Source organism: Crocuta crocuta, unplaced genomic scaffold (genome assembly GCF_008692635.1).
Source record: "Crocuta crocuta isolate KB4526 unplaced genomic scaffold, BGI_CrCroc_1.0 scaffold190, whole genome shotgun sequence".
In the NCBI taxonomy this organism is placed as follows: domain Eukaryota; kingdom Metazoa; phylum Chordata; class Mammalia; order Carnivora; family Hyaenidae; genus Crocuta; species Crocuta crocuta.
In genome coordinates, this window is record NW_027527955.1 from 1135762 (window position 1) to 1157975 (window position 22214).

Here is a 22214-nt window from a genome sequence, read left to right on the forward strand (position 1 = left end):
GTTTTAATTTTCTCTATAGCATTTAATACCAATTGACATATTTATTTGTTTGTTTCCCTCCACTAGAATGTAAACTGTATGATTTTGTTTTGTTCCCACTATATCCTCCAGCCAAAACAGTGCCTGGCACACGTAGTAGGAACACATTAAATATTTGACGGCTAGATGACTGAATAACTAAATGAGTTCCAGGGTAGCTTTAATCTCCAGGGGTTTAGGGTTGGGTAAAAGGAAGTATGCAGTTTTCAACAAGATAGCAAATATTAGGAGAAGTATGAATGCTAGGGAAGGTGATAAATTTAGTCTTGGACATGTTGAGTTTGAGATGAGTGTGGAACATCAAGTTAGAGATATGTGGTACTATATGAAGTTCAAACTGTAGGAATAACACCTAGGGGGAAAGTCAAGCATGAAGATACAGATTAGTATTTTTAGATACTAATGTTAGATGATAATTTAGGCAAGGAAAATGATTCAGTCACCCAGGGAAGGAATCCAACTTTAGAGATGGGAGTTTTTTTAAGAGTCAGAGGGGGGGAAAAAAAGAAACAGAGGGACAGTGGTGGTGTAGATGTTCGTGGTGAGAATTTTAAGAAGGAAAAAAGTCAACTGTCAAAGGTGATGTGGAATGAGTTTACATATGAAACTATGTGTGTATGTATGTACATATATATTTTAGACACTTGGAAGGTCATTAGCAACTTTGTTGTAGATAATTTCTGTAGAAGAGTGGAGAAAGGAGAGTTCAATGGAGTAGAAGTTGAGGAGGTAAAATAGCTAGTTTAGATTACCTGTTTAGGAAGGCTGGCCATGCAGCTTACAAGGAGTATCAGCTTGAAGGGGAGGTAAGTCTGAGAAAAAAACATTTCAAGGATACACCAAGCTTTCTGGCTAAATGAAAGGAGCACTAAAAAACAGTATAAACAGGTGGTAGAAAGAAACAGGAAGGAGGTAGAATAATAATGGAAAGACTGGGGCTCCTGAGGAGACTGAGTTATTAGATGGAGTCAAGAGTACAGTTGAAGGTGCTAGCCCTGAGAAGAGGACGGACTGGTAAAGGAGGTAATAAGTAAGGAGAACAGTGCTAGAACTGGAGACAGAGGATCTGTGTTTGACTTTTCTGTTATGTGAAGTAAGTGGTAAAGGCAAAGGATGGAAGTCAGTGTGTGAAAAAATAGTTACAGACTTGAAAAGTACGGTATTGTTTTGGATGGCAACCATGATGAAATGCAACACAGTTGCCAGACTAGGATTGCCATATGGCAGGTGAGGTTTACAAAAAAATAATAATACATATATATTCTAAAACCTTTACGTATGTGTACATTTACTGGCAAATAATCAAATACTTTTTCCTCATTGTAGCACAACTAAGAAACGGCAAGAAATACAGAATCCAAATTTCACTGCACCTGGTCCAGAATTTTTGTCTAAATCTCATTTTTCTAAACACCTGGCTTTAGAAAAATCTTCAAGCAATGCATCCGTTTCAGGGCAAACATTTTGCACAGTTCCTGCCACGAGAAATGGAAAAAAGAGACCTGTGATTACTCCAAGCAAACCAGTGAAAGTCTTTGTCCCACCTTTTAAAACCAAATCACGTTTTCACCAAGACGAACAGCACATTAGCAAGAATACTACTAATGTGGAAGAAAACAAACAAAAACCAAAAAACATGGATGAGCATGGTTCTGGTGATAGTAAAAATAGTATTAATGACAGTGAAATTCATCAGCTTACCAAAAATAAGTCCAGTCAGGCAGCAACTATGATATTCACGAAGTGCGAAAAGGAGCCTTTAGGTATTGTGTGAAAATTCGTCTTGACATATTTTTGCCTTCCAGTTAGATGTTTCTCATATTTAAATAATGCCTGGAGAACCTGACCCCTTTTGTGATGATTATAATAGTTTCAGGACCTTTTTAATGCTTTAGATTTTTCCTAAGTCCAAAGACTAGCTTCAAAGTATTCTAATGCTTTCTTTCAAAGGTAACTACTTGTGGGCTTTCTTATTAAGAAAGCAATTAGACACACAACCTAAGGCTGCTATTACTGGAATATATATATTTAACAGGCTACTAATTTTCTTCCAAATTTGAAATAAAAATAATAGATCTATTGTTTACAAGATGAAACTTTGCTTATCCCTGATGATCTAAAATTAGAGTGTATTGATGCATATGCCTTTATGAAACAAAGGTTGTGCTTTTTAAATTTTATATTTAAGCTTATTTTTTGTTAATTTATTCTTGAATAGATCTAATTGCAAGTCTTCAGAATGCCAGAGAAATACAGGATATGCGAATTAAAGAGAAGCAAAGGCAGCATATTTTCCCACAGCCCGGTAGCCTGTATCTTGCAAAAACTTCCACTGTGCCTAGAATCTCTCTCAGAGAAGCCGTAGAAGGCCAAGTTCCCTCTGCGTGTTCCCATAAACAGGTACGCTTTTGTCTGCAATGCTGCTAACTTTTGTAGTCCAGTATAATTTCATTTTATTAACTAGTATCTCTAAACTGTTTTGTTCAAAGAAAGAACCAATGAATGCAGGAACGGATAAGTGAAATAATTTTGTTTCCTAATCAGCCTACAGCAGCAGCTTCCTTCTCTGCTGCCTTGTTCCACCAAAGTGATCTGTGCCCCGAAATTGCTATTTCTCTTCCCTCTTCAAATGTAAAGTGTAAATAACCCATAGCCTTGAATCCATTAAGAGCTCTTTACATTTAAAAAAAATTTTTTTTAATGTTTATTTATTTTTGAGAGAGAGAGAGAGACCGAGTGCAAGCAGGGAAGGGGCAGAGAGAGACTGAGACACAGAATCGGAAGCAGGCTCCAGGCTCTGAGGTATCAGCACAGAGCCCGACGCAGGACTCGAACTCACGAGCCCATAAGATCATGACCTGAGTGGAAGCCAGATGCTTAACTGACTGAGCCACCCAGGTGCCCCAAGCTATTGACCTTTTTGAAAGAGGGTTCTTATTAAGCCAGTACTATCTACTTAGAATTTTAGGCAATGGAAAGGTGAATATAATACTGATAATATTAATAAGTAACATTTATTGAGTAGTTTTTATGTGCTAGCCACTCTCCTGAGCATTGGGCCTGCGTTGGTTGCATCTCCCTTAATCTTCCCAAGTGCCTAAAAGAGAGGCACTGTTATTTTGTCCGTCATTTGCAGTGGAGAAGGCCGAAGCACAGCAAGGGTTCAGAAGGTGTCCCCAGAGTCACTTACCTGGAAACTCTCATCCACTAGCCACAGTTCCAAAGCAAGGAGTGTGACTCCGGAGTCCAGTCTGAACAAAGGAAGAGATAGTTTGGGGTGAGGCATGCAGGCTGAACGGAGGCCAGGCCTGGTTACAGATCTGACCTCCTGAGGTCAGATGCCCCAAAACAGTTACACTTTTCACTCTCTTTTCCTTTCTGAATTTTTTAACTTAAGAAGCTTTATAAAATATTAAATTACTTCTTTATACCCAGAATGACTTCCTGTGGCAGCTGTAGCAGGAGACATGTACACAGGGGGAATGAAAACAGTACAGAAGACTCTTGAATGTAGGAGTCATTTATATTACATTAAAATGTTTAGCTCCGAGTAACTGAGTTCAGTATTTTGATGGTGAATATTTTAATATTTAAATGGAAAATTTTGGCAAATTCAGTTTGGGTTTATTATAATTGTTTTTTATTCTGTGAAGCATGTTTTTTTGTTTTGCATTCATTATCAAATGTTTCTATCATTTATCTTGTGCAGTTATATATGTATGGCGTTTCCAAACATTGCATAAAAATCAACAGCAAAAATGCAGAGTCTTTTCAGTTTCACACACAGGATTATTTTGGGAAGGAAATCCAGTGGGCTGGAGAGGGAATACAGTTGGCTGATGGTGGATGGCTCATACCCTCCGATGATGGAAAGGCTGGAAAAGAAGAATTTTATAGGTACTCTATGCAAAAAGAGATTTTGTTAACTTTTCTATATTCCACCATCCCTCTTTTCTCTCAAACTTAACAAGTTGGCCATAGGTCAAAGTTATGTACAGTGAATTATTTTAAATACATTGTGGTTCAATTGACATTCTGTTGCAGTCTTTGAAAAGTGAATTATGGTTTGTCCTTAAGGTTTAATAATGACTTGTTTTTTCTTAAATTGGGACATTTTTCATATGTGCTTATAAAATAAAAACTGATAAGAAAAGTTAAGTTTGAACGGGCTTAGCATAGATACATACACACACACATCATATTCTCTTTCATTGTGTATTTCAACAAATACAAAATATATTTAAATACTATAAGTTAAGCAGAAATACTCAAGTATTAATAATACCAGATAACTAGTAAATTTTACTGCCCTAAAACATCAACAATTTAAAAACTATATAACCTCTTATGTTTCTAACATTTATACAAATGTGATTTAAAATTTTTGCTACCGGGGTGCATTACCATTTACCTAATTAAAAAAATTAATTTAAATTTACCTAATTTAAAAAAATAAATACATAAAATAGGCTAAGTAGTCAAGAGGCTTTACTGAGTCCCTGACATTTAGTCAGTGTCCTGAAGGAGGGCAAGGGAATGAGCATAATGTGAGGAAGGTATCATTGGCTATAAGCAAGATATGCTTATTTGAGGAACAGGAGGAAAGTGAGTGTAGCTGGAGTAGAATGGGCAGGAGAGGAATCCTAACAGATGAAATAGAGAGATGGGGCCTTATAAACCTTTTAAAACCCTTGGTTTTAACTGAGTAACCATTTTTGCCCTAAGTAAATCATAAGAAATGTTTAAAGCAGAGGGCTTACATGATCTGCTTTAATTTTGAAAGAATGACTCTGGATGCTTGTGGGGATTGGATTGTAGGGAGGGACAATGATGGAAGAAGAGAGACTACTTAAGAAACTGTTGAGGTGATCCAGGTGAGACATGGCTTCTTGGGCGGAGGAGATAGCAGTGGAGTTGGTGAAAAGCAGTTGGATTCTGGGTATATTTTCAAGGTGGCGCCATCAGGATTTGCTCATGGATTGGATAAGGAATGTGAGAGAGAGAGAGAGAGAGAGAGAGGAAAAAAGCCCCAAAGATCTTAGCACTGGCAGCTGGAAGGGTGCAGTATACTGACAATTGAGAAGACCAAAGATAGAAGAAAACGGGTTCCAGGTGGGACATTTGAAGCTTGGGATTTTAGTAGGCATCCAAGTGGAGATGTTGAGTAGATAATTGGATATGCAAGTCTGGAGTTTATAGGCGAAGTATGAACAAAAGAAATCAGCTGCATAGTTGTCAGCATATCGATGGAACTTTAGAGGCATAAAACAAAGTTTGAGAAAGAGCAACCTGAAAGTTAGAAATAAATGCCAGAGTGTGGTGTGTTGCAAGCCAAGTGAGGACAGAGAGCTTCAGGGAATAAAGAATGACCAGCTGTCAGTTACTGCTGATAAGTAAAGGAAGATGAGGACTGAGAATTCACCATGGATTTAACTGTGTAGAGGTCCCTATTAGTCTTAATGAAAATAATTCAGTAAATTGAAAGAGGCATCTGGAGAAGGAAAGAGGAGCAAAGGGTGTTAGTTTTGTTGTGTTTTTTGAGGTAAAAAAAAAAAACAACCCTATTTTTTTCAAACTGATGGAAATTGTTCAGTAGAAAAGAAGGAAATCTCCCCATCATGGAGAGAGAGGATCAACATTCCTGGATCAACATCCTTGACTAGGCAAGAAAAGGTGGAAGCTAGTATACAAATGGCAGGAGATGGTGAAGGGGAAGGGTCCAGATGCTGGTGTGGGGGTGGAAGCTTCTGGAAGTTTGCTTGATTACTTGTTTCCCTAGTACTCAAAGGGAGAATGAGAAAGGAAGAGGGGTTAGAGATTCGAGCAGAAAGAGGAAGATCTTTAAAAAGCACCTGGGCTAGAGAAAGATGTTCTTAGATGATTTGTAAAACAATCTCTTTGAAGAAAAATAATCTAAAATAAAATTATTTTAAATTATGGATCTCATTCCCTTTAGAAATAATTGTACTGACTAATATGCTAAGTGAAATTTCTTAGTATATTTTGATACATGTTATATCATTGTCTAAACTGTATTACTTGTTATACACTAACTCAAAAACTTTTATTGAATGATTTTGTACAGTGTAGTGTTAGTGTTTGTGCAAAGAATAGTCATGTTTATTGAATTCAGTATCATCTTATGTGTTTTTTTTCTTCATAGTATTTTACCTTTATTTGTTCAGGGCTCTGTGTGACACCCCAGGTGTGGATCCAAGTCTTATTTCTAGAACTTGGGCCTATAATCACTATAGATGGATTATATGGAAACTGGCAGCTATGGAATTTGCCTTTCCTAAGGAATTTGCTAATAGATGCCTAAGTCCAGAAAGGGTGCTGCTTCAGCTAAAATACAGGCAAGTTCAATGCATTACATTATGTAATCACGTAATATGGTAAGGTTGGGACATCTGTGCAGACTGTGGCTTCTGCGTCACAGACATACACGATCACTTGTCAGTGACTGTGGCCATCCCACACCACTGCTCAGTTGTACACAGCAGTTCTCTGGTCATGCTCCAGCCCCCTTAGGAGAAGTCACATTCATGCACCTCCCTTCTCTCTTCCCCCACACTCCCTTAAACTCTTGGCTTATGAGAAGAATATGAATTACTAATTTGATCCATTATTTGGGGATTGCTATTAAAACATTTTTGCATTTGGGGAATTTTAATATTTAATTCCTATTTTAACAATATAAAACTTGCTATATTACTAGCTATCAAATTTTAAATTATCTCCTGTCTCAGTAGTTCTTCAGTAAAGGTATTTAATTTTTATTGTCAATTACTTGGTGACTTTTTAAAAATAAAAATCTAGACTCAGAATTCCTAAAATAAACATTTTTCTTTTTCTTTTTAGATATGACATGGAAATTGATAGAAGCAAAAGATCAGCTATAAAAAAGATTATGGAAAGGGATGACACTGCTGCAAAAACACTTGTTCTCTGTATTTCTGAAATAATCTCATCAAGCACAGATCTATCTGAAACTTCCAGCAGTAAAACTAGTAGCGTCAGTACCAAAAATGTGGGCATTGTCGAGCTTACAGATGGATGGTATGCCATTAAGGCCCAGTTAGATCCTCCGCTCTCAGCTTTCGTAAAGAAGGGTAGACTGACTGTGGGCCATAAGGTCATCATTCATGGCGCAGAACTGGTGGGCTCTCCCGATGCCTGCACACCACTCGAAGCCCCAGAATCTCTTATGTTAAAGGTAAATTAAATTCGTGCACACTCTTGGTAATAATCAGTCACTGATCCAGTTAAATTCTAGGGAGGTTTTACATTTAAAATTTTAAACTTATGCCTGTTAAAGATGCTCCATTTCTTGAAAATGTACTGATAATCTTAATATAAGTGGCATATTTCTCAGTCTGTTCCATTTATTTGTGCCGTTTTTGGGAAACCCAGAGATATTTATTGAGCTAAAATAATTTGCAGGAGCAAAGTTGTACCAGATTTGATTTTGTGCTATGGGTACCTATAGCCGTTGGTGCCATCTTGTTCTCATAGTCCTGCTCTGCCTCCACCCTGATTACTCCATTAGACTTGTATTCCAGTGTGATTTGAGAATTCAGTTTCAGGGATTCTTAAAGATATAATAATAAGGCACCTGGGTGGCTCAGTTGGTTAAGCATCTGACTCTTGGTTTCAACTCAAGTCACGATCTCACAGTTTGTGGCTTTGAGCCCTGCGCTGGCCTCTGTACTGACAACTTGGAGCCTGTTTGGGATTCTTTCTCTCTCCCTCTCTCTCTCTTTCTCTGCCCCTCCTCTGCACACACTTGCTCTCACTCTCTCTCAAAATAAGTAAATAAACTTAAAAAAATGTACCTTTCATCTCTATGTAAACTTAAACCTACATAATAGGATTTTGTCATATTGAATAGTTTACAATACTGATATGAGAAATTACTAATATTGCACAATCAGATTCACTTATGAGGTAGTCTTATCAGCAGTTTATTTCTGTTGTATTCTGGAAGTCATTTTATAAATGCCTTAAACATTTTTAAGGTAAAGAGATACTTTGTCATTAACTCCACATTGTATTGCTTTTAGAAATCAAGCTGAAACAGGCTTTTGTTTGTTGTTTACAATACCAGCGTTGCAGTGGCTTTCAGCCTTTTGTTTATATCAAATCAATGCATGTGCGTAGTTTTAAAATTCATATGATATAAGGCTTATGACCATCCACTCCGTCCACAAAGCAGTTGTTGATGCCATCCTGCCTAACCTCCATTCAGTGCTCCCCAAAGGCAAACCACTTTGAATCCCTTTGATACTTTCTTTTGCTTATATTGCAATGTCATCTTTTCCCCTTCCATTTAGACATTAACTATTAGCTTCCTGTTGTGTAAGTTGAGGAGTGAAGTCTCTATTCACTGTTTACATTATAATGACTGAAAAATATTTTTTGCAACTCAGCATATAATATACTAATTACATTTTCTTTACAACTTACTGCTTTCCTGGAGTTAACTATCTTGCTTTTGTATGCACATGTATGTATTTTTAATTTTGTGTCCTTATCACCAACTCATGTCCACACAAGAGATAAAATTAAAAACCATCTCAGTCTGTTAAAATACCTTTATCAATTCCATTTCTTTTTCTTGGAGCTCTCTGGGACTTCTCTACACTCCTCCATTCTGAAGTGGTTATCTTCTATGTATGCTGACCTGTTAACCATCCTGGAAATTATTTTCACCTCTTTCTGTATTGGAAACCCTGTTTTCTGGACTTCATATCTGTATGGATTTATTCTCTAGCTCTGAGGACACATAACCAACCCCCACAGGCTTCTTGAGAGAGGGAGCATGCAGCTTTTTCTTTGATCTTATTGTAAGGTGGCTGAATATAGAATTTGAAATGGAAATAACTTCTTCAGAAATATCTTCTTATTTCTGGTATAACTTCTGCTCAATTCTATGCTATTCTTATTCTCAGTCCTTCACTATATTTTCTATTTCTAAGATCTGTTTGAAGATCATTTGTCTACAGCATCCAGAAATTTCACAGTAAGTTAATTTGGTGTTGGCCTGTCTTTTAAAATCAACATCCTGGGTACAGTCATTGAGTTCTAGGAAATTTTCTTGAAGTAGTTCCTTTGATAATTTCTTCCTCCTCTATTTTTTCCTTTTCAGTTTTCTTGAACTCCTAATATTTGGGCAGTAGGCCTCTTTGGTCTTCTCCTATTTTCTCCTATTTTCTATTATCTTTGTTCCCCCTGCTTTCTAGTTTTAATTTTCTAATTTCTAAAGTGAATTTGTGCCTATCAGCATAATTTTCCACTTTCAAGAGGACTTTATTATTCCCTGAATGTTTCTTTTTTTTATTATTACATCCCATTCTTGTTTCATTTTAGATACAACATCTTCTCATATTTCTCAAGCTACTGATTAATATTTTGTTTTCTCTTAGTTTTTTCTGCTTACTGTAATAATCTCTGTTTTTGGTTTGTTTGGATCTCTCATGTTGGAGAATTCCTTCAACTGGTAATTGTTAGCTGTTCTTTACTCTTCAAGAGGGGGCACTAATGAGCTGATCAGAAGCTCTGTGTGAGGTGGGCTTTGTCAACTTGTCAAGTGATAACAGAGACTTGACTATTTTCATTAGGAGACCCTCAAATATCAGTGACTGTTCTGAGAGCTGAACAGAGTAAGAAAACCAATAGACTCATTTTCAGCATAAAGATTTTCATTGCATTTTTGTTTTCAGTATAGAATCTCACCCTTACCCCAGCTGCCTCTGCCTTGTGTTCCAGAGCCCAGGATGTGTATGGCCTGCTGAGAAAGTAAATCGTCCTGAGTTCTTCTTGGTGTGAGGGAAGGACAGTCACCTGGCTACTTGGGATAGGAAATGAAATCTGAGGTCTTAATTATCTTTATGCAAAATCTCAACCATTCTATTTTCAGCTGCACCTCACATTCCTTCCTCCAGAGGTACTTGCTGCCTCCAAATTCTGAGTGATTTCCCTAAATTATTTTCTTCCACGTTGGCTCCATACAAGGTTGCCAGCTGAGTAATGTTGGGCAGGTTATACTTCAGGTTTGTCAATCTGTAAATGGGAATAAGAATGAAGTAGGAGTATGGAATGGGAATAAGGACTGTTGTAAGGATTAACTGTTAGTAGGTGTCAGGTACTTAACACCATCCAGGCACCATGATAAGTGCTTTAATACTGTTTGCTATTTTTATTAACTGTAAATGTTCTTGGGCTGCTCTGTTATTTACTGGACTTAGTTGTCCAGTAAGCTTTTAGATTCCAAAATTTTGCCAGTATCTCATCTGTTGTCCTCCTGTTCTCTTTGTCCTTGTAGGGTTTTTGAGGGAACCTAGATAAATAAGTACATTTTAATCCATCATGTTTAATTTGAAGTCTCTCTTATTAATTTTCTAATAGTAATATTTACATTAAGACTATAGCATCGTAAAAAATTTTTTGAGAGACTATATTTTGAAAGTTTTCACTTTTGTATAATTTTTCTTCTTTTCTTCATGGGGCTTTTAAAAGTGAATATGAAGTGAAAGGAAGAATTAATGAAAATGTTATATAAAATCTGAAATAGAATTGGACATAAACTTAGAAGTTGATCTGTCCAGGGGCGCCTTGGTGACTTCGGCTCAGGTCATGATCTCACGGTTTGTGGGTTCGAGCCCCGCGTCAAGCTCTGTGCTGACAGCCAGCTCAGAGTTTGGAGCCTGTCTTTGGATTCTGTGTCTCCCTCTCTCTCTGACCCTCCCCTGCTCACACTGTCTCTCTCTCTCTCTCAGAAATAAATTTTAAAAAAACATTAAAAAAAAAAGAAGTTGATCTGTCCATTAATTTGTCCAGATTTCTGCAAACAGTACTCGGCCTGCTTGCTGGTATGCCAAGCTTGGATTCTCTCCTGATCCAAGACCTTTCCCTCTCCCCTTGTCATCACTTTTTAGTGATGGAGGCAACGTCGGTTGTGTTGATGTGGTTATTCAGAGAACGTACCCCATACAGGTAAGATACATTTTTGACGCTTACTATGTATTTCTTTCTCTGGGGACCGTTAATTTGAATGACCCCTTCCTACCTTGTATTTTTGTTTCCTACATTATCACAGTGGATGGAGAAGACTCCATCTGGATTATGCATATTTCGCAGTGAAAGAGAGGAAGAAAGGGAGGCGACAAAATATGCGGAGGCCCAACAAAAGAAACTAGAAGTCTTATTCAATAAAATTCAAGCGGAATTTGAAAAGCATGATGGTAAAATGAGTTGTATATTATAAGTTGTTTTAAATAGGAGGACAGGTTTTGTTTTGAGTTGTTTTAATTAGATGTTTTAGAGACTTCTCTGATTTAACTCTTATAATTGGGTGAATTGTCTTTACTTTGAGTAATAGACTTTTTTTCCTAATTCTATATCTGAATTTTTAAATTTTTAAAAAAATATTACATGGGGGCACCTGGGTGGTTCAGTTGGTTAAGTGTCCAACTCTTGGTTTCAACTCAGGTTATGATCTCACAGTTTGTGGCTTCAAGCCCCATGAGGGGCTCTGTACTGACAGCACGGAGCTTGCTTGGGATTCTCTCTCTCCCTCTCTCTCTGCCCCTCCGCTGTGTGCGTGTGTGCATGCACATTCTCTCAAATGATAAATAAATAAACTTAAAAAATAAAAGTATTACATGGATATACAGATAAACATTGAACTGACCCCTAATTATCACCTCTTTATTCAATACACTGAACTTTTAGATACTTGTAATTGTCTTAGGCAGTAAAACATTATATAACCACAGCACTCTTCAGAAGTCTTATGTTTTTTTGTTTTTTAACATATATTTTCGAGAAACAGGGAGAGACAGAGCATGAGCAGGTGAGGGGTAGAGAAAGAGAGAGACACAGATTCTGAAGCAGACTCCAGACTCTGAGCTGTCAGCAGAGAGCCCAGCGCAGGGATCAAACCTATGAATCGTGAGATCATGACCTGAGCCAAAGTCAGAAGCTTAACTGACTGGGCCACCCAGGCACCCCTCACTTTTCAGAAGTCTCAAGTAAACTTCCTCTTAAGCTTCGGTACTAAAATATTTATGGTGTCCTTTTTTGGTATTACAAAAAGAATAGAAGCAAGAGAAAAAGTGCCAAATTGTTTTCCCCCAGACAAGTACCCTATGGTATCACTTACATGTAAAGTAAAACAAAGTCAAACTTACATAAAATAATATAGTACTTACGGTGGTTACCAGGGAATGAGGGGGTAGGAGGATAAAGTTGATGGTGTTTAAGGATAAAACTTAACAATGAGCAGTAAATAAGCTGTAGTGATGTAACACACAGTATAATAAACATAGACAATATTGTACAGCTGTGCTGTGATAAATATTGATATAGTGGCAATCCTATTGAGTATATAAATATATCAAGACAACACATACACTTTAAATTTACACATTATTATATATCAAATATATTAAATACACAAGAAAGATAAACACTGAAAAAACAATGATTTTCCCTAAGCTGTTTATCATTTTCTTTCCCTGTTGTCCTGGTCTACTTTGTGTAACTTCTGCATTTTTGCTGCTGTGGTTGTTGGTTTCATTTTATTATGTCTGGAGCTAGATCTTGTTTTCCCTGTGGCATCACTTTTAATAAAAATATCATAGTATTTTTTATATAAAGGATATGAAATTTATGTTTTTTATCTATATTGCTGAAAATTTTATGTTCTGCATTTTTTTCATGATTTTCCACTTCATGTTCTATATAAATCTGCAGGAAAATTGAACTGTTAATGTTTGATTCACCAGCTCATGCTGTTTTCATGATTAAATGAATGATGAAATCATTTACTTAATTTAAAATTTTTACTCTTAAGTAAACACTCTGGGTGACAATTTTTTAAACCATGCGTGAGTACACTAGTTTCAAATTTTCCTGGAAAACTTATAGCAGATAAGTTGTGTTTTGCTTTTTAGGCTCCCTTCTTTGGGTACTTTTTGCTTGTTTCTCCAGTTTTCAGTGTTCTTAAAAATGTGTGGGTTAGCTAATTAGTGATGCATTATTCCTAGAAAATACAACAAAACGACGTACATCAGTATGTGCATTAACAAGACAGCAAGTCTGTGCTCTGCAGGACGGTGCAGAGCTTTATGAAGCAGTGAGGAACGCACCAGACCCGACTTCCCTTGAGGTGAGAGAGGAGGAGGGCACAGCGAGTCCTACCCTTAATCCTTTAAGGTGGGAAGCTGCTGTCAGTCTTCTGGCCATTACAGGAGATGCTGTGTGGAATTGGTGTGTTTCTCAAAGATGATGTGTACATTTCTGGGGTCCTCAGTCATGTGCCAAACCAGTGCATTTCAAGTCTATACCAAATGGAGGAGAGAAGGATTAAATAATATTTCTTAATGTCTATTTCTTTTTGAGAAGCAGGGGAGGGGCAGAGAGAGGAAGACACAGAGTCCAAAGCAGGCTCCAGGCTCCAAGCTGTCAGCACAGAGCTCGATGCGGAGCTCAAACTCACAAACTGTGAGATCATGACCCGAGCCAAAGTCGGACACTTAACCAACTGAACCACCCAGGCGCCGCTTAAATAATTGTATATGTTAAATAAACGTGGTTTAAAATACAGGCAAAACTTGTTTACTTTTCATATAGAACAAGTATCTTCAAAGCAGTGTCTTAGTTTCCGTATTCTTACCTCCTTCCCAGATCCTACCTAGAGTTTATCTCATAATCTTCTACCTTAAGAATATTTTGGTGGAAAAGTGTCAGAAGCACTAAACGGTGTTAGAATCACTGCTATGCCATTTATTAGCCAACTGGGCATAAAATAGCTATAGTATGGGCATAAAATAAGTTGTTTCGGAATCAAATCAGATAATATATGCAAGAATGTACTGTGATAAAGTTCCATATCAATGTGAGTTACTATTATTAGAATATTATATATTAAGATGAGCTACCTCCTAAATTTTTAGACACCTGGGTATCTAGTTAATGCAAATTCTAGGGTTAGTTGGCTAGATAGGGAGGAGAGGAAATTTTAAGAAAACTGTTGTTTATTGATTAATCTCATTTATTTGATGGCAATAAATCTAGTTTATAGCCTTAACTTTCTTAACTAGTAGGACTACAAAACAAATAGCACTCCATTAGGAGAGTGAGTAGTGCTGTTCTGAATAGAATTCCTTCATATTACCAAATGTTACAACTCAGATTGTCCCTGTGAGGAGTGAGTCCAGGTTTAAATCCCATGAATATATATACTTGCTGCAAGTCTATAAGTTAAGGCTTTAATATGCTGTCCTGAAAAATGCTCTCCCTCTATCTCTTGTATTATTACATACATTGAAGCTCTGCTGCGAGTCGTCGTAAAGGTAGTTTTAATTGCATCGCAAAATTTAACAAAATATTTATTAGTCTGGTTTCCTTTTATGGAATTTATTTGTAAGGAGGATATAAGGTGACAGAATGAGCGTTGGAAGCCTAAGTTGTAAACCTGGTCCTGCCACTCTGTAGCGATGGGTGATTTATCTCTTGGGCCCCCCTCCACTGGTGTCCAGGGAAAATCTGTGAGCGGCTCATCACTAGGTCCTAAGAATATATGATTCTGGAGCTTCCATGTAGATAAAGTTGTCCGTGCAGTTCTTGGAGTGAAAGCTAGCCATCCATTTCTAAGAGACCTTGTCAAAAGGGTTTGTTTTCAGTGACCGTGTTGAATGTTGGGAGACTTGGGAAATCAGTTTGTTTTTTAATTGTGTTTAAACTAAACTAAGTCTTCATATTTAGAAAGACCTTTTCAGGGAACAGGGATTCTGTAGTTTCTCTTCCCAGTATGGATATTAACATGTGTGAGGCCATGTCTAGTATGTTCTGTGTTGGGATTCTATTTCCTGTTTCACTTGATTTTATTTTTTGTTCATTTATTTTTGTTATACTGGGTGAGAATCCCAAGAGATGTAGACAGCAGTTTGCTAAAATGACTGGGAGAGAAGTGTGAAGGCAGAAGTGCTTGTAGCACATGTCTGTTTTCAGTCATACCTGCTGTTCCAGAGAGTTAATAAAATTGTACTACAGCAGGCCAAGAATGGGAGCTCTTGATCTGCCTCTCCCTATACACCCTGCAAGTGATTCATTCTCTCTGCACATCAGTTTCGTCATCTATAACATGTAGACAATATAGTGCTCATCTCCACAGGGTTATTTTAAGGATTAAAGAATTAATACATTTATCACACACAGATCCATTTCTTAGATGTAGGGAGCATGTCAGTTACAATTCACACGTCAGTGATTTGTAATGTTGATGACAGTTATGATTATTACAGTACATTTATAAGTAGGGGGTTGATTTAGCTCTGGGGTAATTTGTCACAAGATAGGTGAACAGTTTAAGGCATCTGAAAATATTTGTTATGGGATAATTTTTATATTGTCATATTATTAAAGTGAACTCAATTCTGTTGTATTTTAAGCCCATTTAAAGAGATTCACGGGACACCCTAGGTGGCTCAGTCGGCTAAGCATCCAACTTCAGGTCATGATCTCATGGTCCATGAGTTTGAGCCCCACGTTGGGCTCTGTGCTGACAGCTCAGAGTCTGGAGCCTGCTTCGGATTCTCTCTCCCCCCCCTCCCCTTTCCCTCTCTCTCTCTCTTCCCCTCCCCCTCCCCTTTCTCTCTCTCTCTCTATCCTTCCCCTGCCCATACTCTATCTCTCTGAAAATAAACAAACATTAAAAAATAAATAAATAAAGAGGTTCATTTACAGTGGGTGAGGTTTCTTGTTTTATTTGCTTTTTAATCTAATAGAATTTGCCTTAATATATTAAACGGCCATAGGGTTATCTCAGTGAAGAGCAGATAAGAGCCTTGAATAATCACAGACAGATGTTGAATGATAAGAAGCAAGCACAGACCCAGCTGGAGTTCAGGAAGGCGATGGAGTCTGCTGGGCAAGGAGAGCAGATGTTACCAAGGGATGTTACAGCTGTGTGGAAGCTGCGCATCATCAGTTATGGGAAAAAAGAAAAAGATTCAGGTCAGTATGCAAATGTTTTTAAGTTAAAGCACTATTTATTAACAAAATTATGTCAAATGCTAAAGTATAAAGTTAACATGTATCAGAGGAGCAAAAATGGACTACCAGTGCCCACAAAATAATGCTGTAATCCTTGGATCTTTGTTGTTACCATGTTAGTTTTATAAGAATTTTAATGATTATTCTGTTATGTTGTTTTCCTCTTTATCTAGTTACACTGAGTGTCTGGCGTCCATCATCAGATTTACATTCCTTGTTAACAGAGGGAAAAAGATACAGAATCTATCATCTTGCAACATCACAATCTAAAAGTAAATCTGGAAGAGCTAACATACAGCTAACAGCAACAAAGAAAACTCAGTATCAACAACTACCAGTATAAACTTTTCATTATAATTTTTTAATTTTGATGAATGCCTATTAGTTTAGAGAGTCTGCATACACTGATTTTTTTTTTTTCCTTGTAGGCTTCAGATGAACTCCTATACCAAGTTTATCAGCCGAGGGAGCCCCTTTACTTCCACAAACTATTGGATCCAGACTTCCAGCCACCTTGTTCTGAGGTGGACTTAGTAGGATTTGTAGTTTCTGTTGTGAAAAAAATAGGTAATCCACAGTATTAATTAAAGCTGTATTTTTAATTACAGCTTTTTATGAATGCTTTTGGAAAATGTTATCTTTTAAAATCCGTCTTCCTTAAGATTAGTTGGAGTTACAAATCAGCAAATTCGGTGACTAGTGATTTGAAAGTAGGCCTGTGTTAACCTCCATTTTTAATGAAAAGCAATTTTATGTTAGTACAGGGAAAGAGCCTGCATCCTATTCTGTACTATTTAATTTTAAAGAAATTGCTAGAAATGTTTTTGTAGCATTTGAATGGTTACTGGATAAATAATTCTAACCTCTCTCTGCAGTTTACTGAGCTCTCAAGCCTCCACCTTCCTCTTCTTTGCAGTATCCCTCATTATCCCAAATAATGTTCTAAAGCCAACTTTGCTTAGTATGGCCACTCCAACTTTTGTATGGTCAGTACTCGTTTATATGGTACATCTTTTCCCACTAGGTATTTTTAACCTATCAACATCTAGATACAAAATTGGTTTTCTGGCAGGCAGCCCACATCCAGTTGGATCTTGCTTTCTTATCTAATCTGAGGGTCTCTAGTCTTTTAACCAGTGTGTTTAATCTGATCAGCTTTAATGTGATTATAAGCATGGTTGGATTAAAATGTACTACCTTGCTAGCTTTTTCCCTCTGTCCCATTAGTTCTCTGTGTTGGAAGGTTATTCTCTGTGATGTTTCTACACATTTTGTAGCAGCCATTGTCTCAGACTCTCACTTCAAGACTGCTTGTCTAGCCAAAAAAATCTTGGAAGGATGGAGATCGTGTCTGCCTCCAACACAGAGGGCACAGTTGTTTCCCAACCAGGAAATCTGATCTCTTTTTCTAGGAGTTTGATTTTTTATTTGTTTATTGTTGTTATTGTTGTTGCTGTATAAATTCCATGGGTGAGATTCTGATTATATTCTGAAGGAGAGAGACTGTGTGAGGTAAAGAGAGGAGTGCAGGAGTACAGTGCCAAGGTGTTTGGTTGAGCACATGGGAAAAAGCTGTCATTTACTGAGAGGGAAAGAGTACAAGAAAAACAGATGCGTGGGGAGGGTGAGGAGCTCAGTTTGGTCATTTAAGTTTTAGGTGCTTAGTCTAAACAGAAATTTCTACTTGACAGTTGAGTATACAGGAGTCTGGGGAAATGGTCTGGGCTGAAGATATGAACTGGGACATTATCGACGTTTAGGTGCCGTTTAAAGCTGTGAGACTAGATGAGGTCACTGGGTGTGGAATTAGCTGCAGAGGTGGCTCGGGCGTTCTGATGCTTAGAAGCAGACAGATGTAAAGGAACCAGTGAAAGGAACAGAAGGAGCAGCCTGAGAAGTGGGAGGAATACTTACAGAAGTGAGCTGCGCTGAAAGGCCAGAGGGAAGAATTCCAGAGAGAGGAGAGTGATTCAGTCTTGGATGGTATTTGATGGTTGAGACAGGGAGGTGAGGGCCAGGAAGGGGCTGTTGGCTTGAGCGCCAGGGAGGAGCCACTCTAGCGGTATGGTGGGCAGGGGAGTGGAAGGAGAGGCACGCACACAGTGAATGCAGGCACTGTAAGAAGATCATGCTTCAAGCAAAGAAGGGAAATGGAGCATCACAAGAAGGAGATTTGGGATCAAGATTGAATGTTTGTTTTTTCCAATAAAAGTGCTAGTAGCATCCTGATGAGATAGCGTACACTGATGAGAAAGGTCCAGTAACAGGGGTGAATGTTTTTAGAGGGTGGGGAGCAGCAGCGAGCGAAGAGCAGGGGAGACCGCTACCCCAGCGTGACGCCCTGCAGCACAAGAGGGCGGCGGGGCAGCTGTGGCATCAGGAGGAGAGCCAGGCTTCAGTTAGAGCAAGCCCGCGAAGATAGCTGTTACATGAATGGTCGAGGGTAGAGGGGACTTGGCCGGTGTAAGTGTTCCAGGAGGCAGGGAGAGGTAGGAGATGGTGGGAAAGGAGGTAGCGTACGAAACTTTCTGGAGACAGGAAATAGGGCAGGACCTAGGCGCCTGGCTGCTTGTGGAGACTTTACCTGAGATCACTTCTCATGGCCCTGAGGTGGAACGTGGTGAGGAGGTGAGGTGTGCAGGGAGGAAGACGTGTGGGGACCTACCAGGACCCAGTGGTTCTTGGCTTCCTACTGTATCCAAGACCATTTTGATCCCCTCTTCCTGAGTAGTGGCTGAGTACTTGAGTTTCTTTCCAGTATATATTGCATATCCCTGGAAGATAACTAGCCCTGTTCTACATCATTTTTCCTAGTTCAGTGAGATGCCCTGTGATTCATTTGCTTTGCTGCTGTAACAAAGTACCACAACTCGGGGAGCAGAAACAACCAAAACTTACTGTCTCCGTTCTGGAGACCAGAAGTCCGAAATAAGGTGTCGGCAGAGTCAGTTCCTTCTGAGCCTATGAGGGAGATGTGTTGGGTACCTTGCTCCTCGCGCCTGGTGGCTTGCTGGCGGTCTCTGTTCGTGGCCTGTAGGTGCAGCACCACGATCTCTGCCTTCATCCTCACGTGCTTTCTCCCTGTGTGCTGTCTGTGTCCAGATGTCCGCTCTCTATAAGGACTTCATCGTAACGACTTCATCGTAACTTGATTATGTCCACAAAGACCTTGTTTCCATATAAGGTCACATTCACAGGTACTGGGGGTTAAGACTTCACCATCCTGAGTAGGGGACACAGTTCAACCCACCAACACCCTGGAATGTTCACTTCTGTCAGTCCTGGTTGTCTGCTTTTCCCCTGCAGCTGTAGTCATTATTTCTGATCGGAAGAGGAAAAAAGTAAGATAACCATTCCATTTGCTTTTCTTCAGATTTATAGATACTAGAATTCTTACATTTTGTGTCATTTCACCAATTCAGAGAAGGAGATGAGAAGCTAAGCCGTTCTGTGCCTGGCCAATCCACAGTCTTGTTTCTTTCATCACCAATTTTTAAATTTTACATCAGAATATTCCTCATTTCACTTTTGAATGAACAATTTCTTTTTTTTTTTAATTTAGTTTGATGTTAAATGTTAGAGGAAGAAAATTCTGTTCAAACGTTTCAACGTGCCACCTTAAACTGGAAGTACTAGTTATCTGTCACTCAAATCTAATGCTGATGTGTCCTGACCTAAAATCTTCAGTGGCTCCTGTCCCTTAGAAAATGAAACCCACACTTCTCAGATGTCTGAGAAACTTTTCAACTCTGCCTTAAAGCACCAGCCCACATGCCTCAGCTAAACTATGTCACTTTAGGTTCCTGATGCAGCATGTAGAATATTTAACGCTTCCGACCTTTACAAAACTAGTAAAGCATTCGCCTTACTAACAATGCCCTTTGTCCTCCTGTCTTAAGGAATTGCAGAACTGCTCTCATTCATTGCTCAGCCCAGCCGAATAATGTTCCACCCCAGCTGGGTGCTTAGGCCAGCATCAGATCGTCCCTCCTCAGTTTCTGCGGCGTCCATTGGTTGTTTCAGCACCATCACGTGCCTGTCATCTTGGGTCCACATTTCTGAATCTCCTCCAATGATACTGTGATCTCTTCAAGGACAGGGACTCAGTTTTAGTTTCTGTCTATCCCCACTTCTAACAAAATAGGGTGGGGGAAGTGGGTAATTGTTGAAAACTTCAGGTATATGCAATTTCGTAAAGTGCTCATAGTAACACTGTTCATTTGCTGTTATCATCCCTTTGTACAGATGGGGAGACTGGGGCTCAGAGAGGTTAAATAACCTGCCCAAGGTCACAGTTACATAAAGGATTATAACACGTATGTTCAGGCTCTAATGCCTAAGTGTTCTTAAACTTCCCACTAACAAAACCAAACCGAGTTCAACCATCTGAGAGTTGGGCTTCAAGTAGGAACTTCTGGGTGTTCAGTCTGCTGTGTTACTATATTACAGAAACTGGTATCAAATGAATTAATTAAATGAGATCACTTCTTAGGATAGTTTCCTGAGAAACAGTTTACAATGATCCCTCCCCCAGCGTCCCCTGATGTCAGCATCCCGGGTGACCATGGCACCACTATTAGAATCAGGAAGTTCACATTGGCACAGTATTATTACCTGCACTGTAGTCCCAAGTAAATGGGAAGTTTGGTATACTGTTTTCCTTCTTATGGTCCTGGATCCCACTTTCATGGCATCATCATTGCTCCCAGTCTTCTCTAGTCTCTAACAGTTCCTCAGTCTTCTCTTGTTTTTCCCAATCTTGACTCTCTTGAATAGACTGATCAATTATTTTGTAGCATTTTTCCCAAGTTGGGTTCGTCCGATGTTTTCTCACGATTAGAATAAGGTTATACATGTTTGGCAAAAGTGCCCCAGAAACAGTGTTGTGTCTGTCCTTCTCCCTTAGCAAGGGAGAAGACTATGCATGTCATATTTCACCTCATACTTTCACCAATTAATTGTAGCATCTATCAGCTGACTTCGGTTGCAACAGTTTTTATTGGGCTATTTGCCTACTGATTTTTTTTCCTTCTTTCGTTCTCCATTATTGGAATTCTGCTATAAGGAAGAGCTGCCCCCTTTCCCCAAATTTACTTACTTGATAAATATATCAGTATGGAAGAATGAATATATATTTTATTCTGTGCATTAGAATGCAATACCTACATTATTTTGTTGTTTAGATTGTTTCAGTTTTGGCCACTAGGAGTGTTTTCAGGTTGACTCCTATAAGTTTGTGAGCACCTCTCTTTAGCATGACAAGATGTTCCGGGTTCACCTTGTATGTTCCTTGCCCCAGTCAAGTTGAATCAACTAACTACTTCTCAAAGAAACCCTGCATCTTTTTTTCTTTTTCCTTTATTGAGAAAATTGTGTTTAAAGCCAAGATCTGATTGCTAGATGTACTCGTTACTACAGAGGCATCATTGCTTCTAGGCCCTTTCAGACAGAAACAGCTAGGAAGTGTGTGTGTATATGTGGGTTTCCTCCTTTGTGGTTGGTCTTGTTTGTTGGTGGGTAGGTAAAGTGTGTGTGAAATACTGTGGTGCTTAGAATCAGCTGCACAAAGACATACTGACATCCCTCCCACCCCAGTGCTGTTCCTCCCCTTCATTCTACACATGCCCTGTCTCTGTAGTTTCTGGTTTAGCCTTCCTGTATTTGTTCTCCACAAGTGGACAGACACATGTACAATTTCTTATATCAGCTTCTTTCTTATATGAAGGGTAACACACTTTTAGTCTTTGTGTGTGTATGTGTGTGTACACACTTTTCTTTTTTCACTTAAATGGTATCAGTTCATAGCAAGCTCTCTCTTTTTCTTTAATTCATAGATATTCTATTCTTTTGAGTGCAATTGTAAATGGGATTTTCTTAATTTCTTTCTGCTACTTCGTTATCAGTACATAGAAACACTATAGATTTCTGTGTGTGAATTTTGTATCCTGCAACTTTACTGAATTCATTCATAGTAGTTTTTTGATGGAGTCCTTATGATTTTCTGTATAGTGGCATGTCATCTGCAAATAGTGAAAGTTTGATTTCTTCCTTACCAATTTGGATCCTTTTTCCTTTCTTTTCTTTTTTTTTTTTTTTTTTTTTTTTTTTTTTTTTTT

The 22214-nt window shown here is 38.4% G+C and overlaps 1 protein-coding gene across 1 annotated transcript in view; it reads left to right on the forward strand.

Moving 5' to 3' along the window:
• Nucleotides 1-22214, forward strand: part of BRCA2 (BRCA2 DNA repair associated) — a 57453-nt gene that overhangs the window by 29348 nt on the left and 5891 nt on the right. Inside the window, 11 exon segments of the mRNA XM_077752525.1 lie at nucleotides 1366-1802; nucleotides 2258-2439; nucleotides 3749-3936; nucleotides 6225-6395; nucleotides 6901-7255; nucleotides 10879-11034; nucleotides 11138-11282; nucleotides 13089-13210; nucleotides 15861-16059; nucleotides 16272-16435; nucleotides 16527-16665. Coding sequence (XP_077608651.1) covers nucleotides 1366-1802; nucleotides 2258-2439; nucleotides 3749-3936; nucleotides 6225-6395; nucleotides 6901-7255; nucleotides 10879-11034; nucleotides 11138-11282; nucleotides 13089-13210; nucleotides 15861-16059; nucleotides 16272-16435; nucleotides 16527-16665 — 2258 coding nt within the window.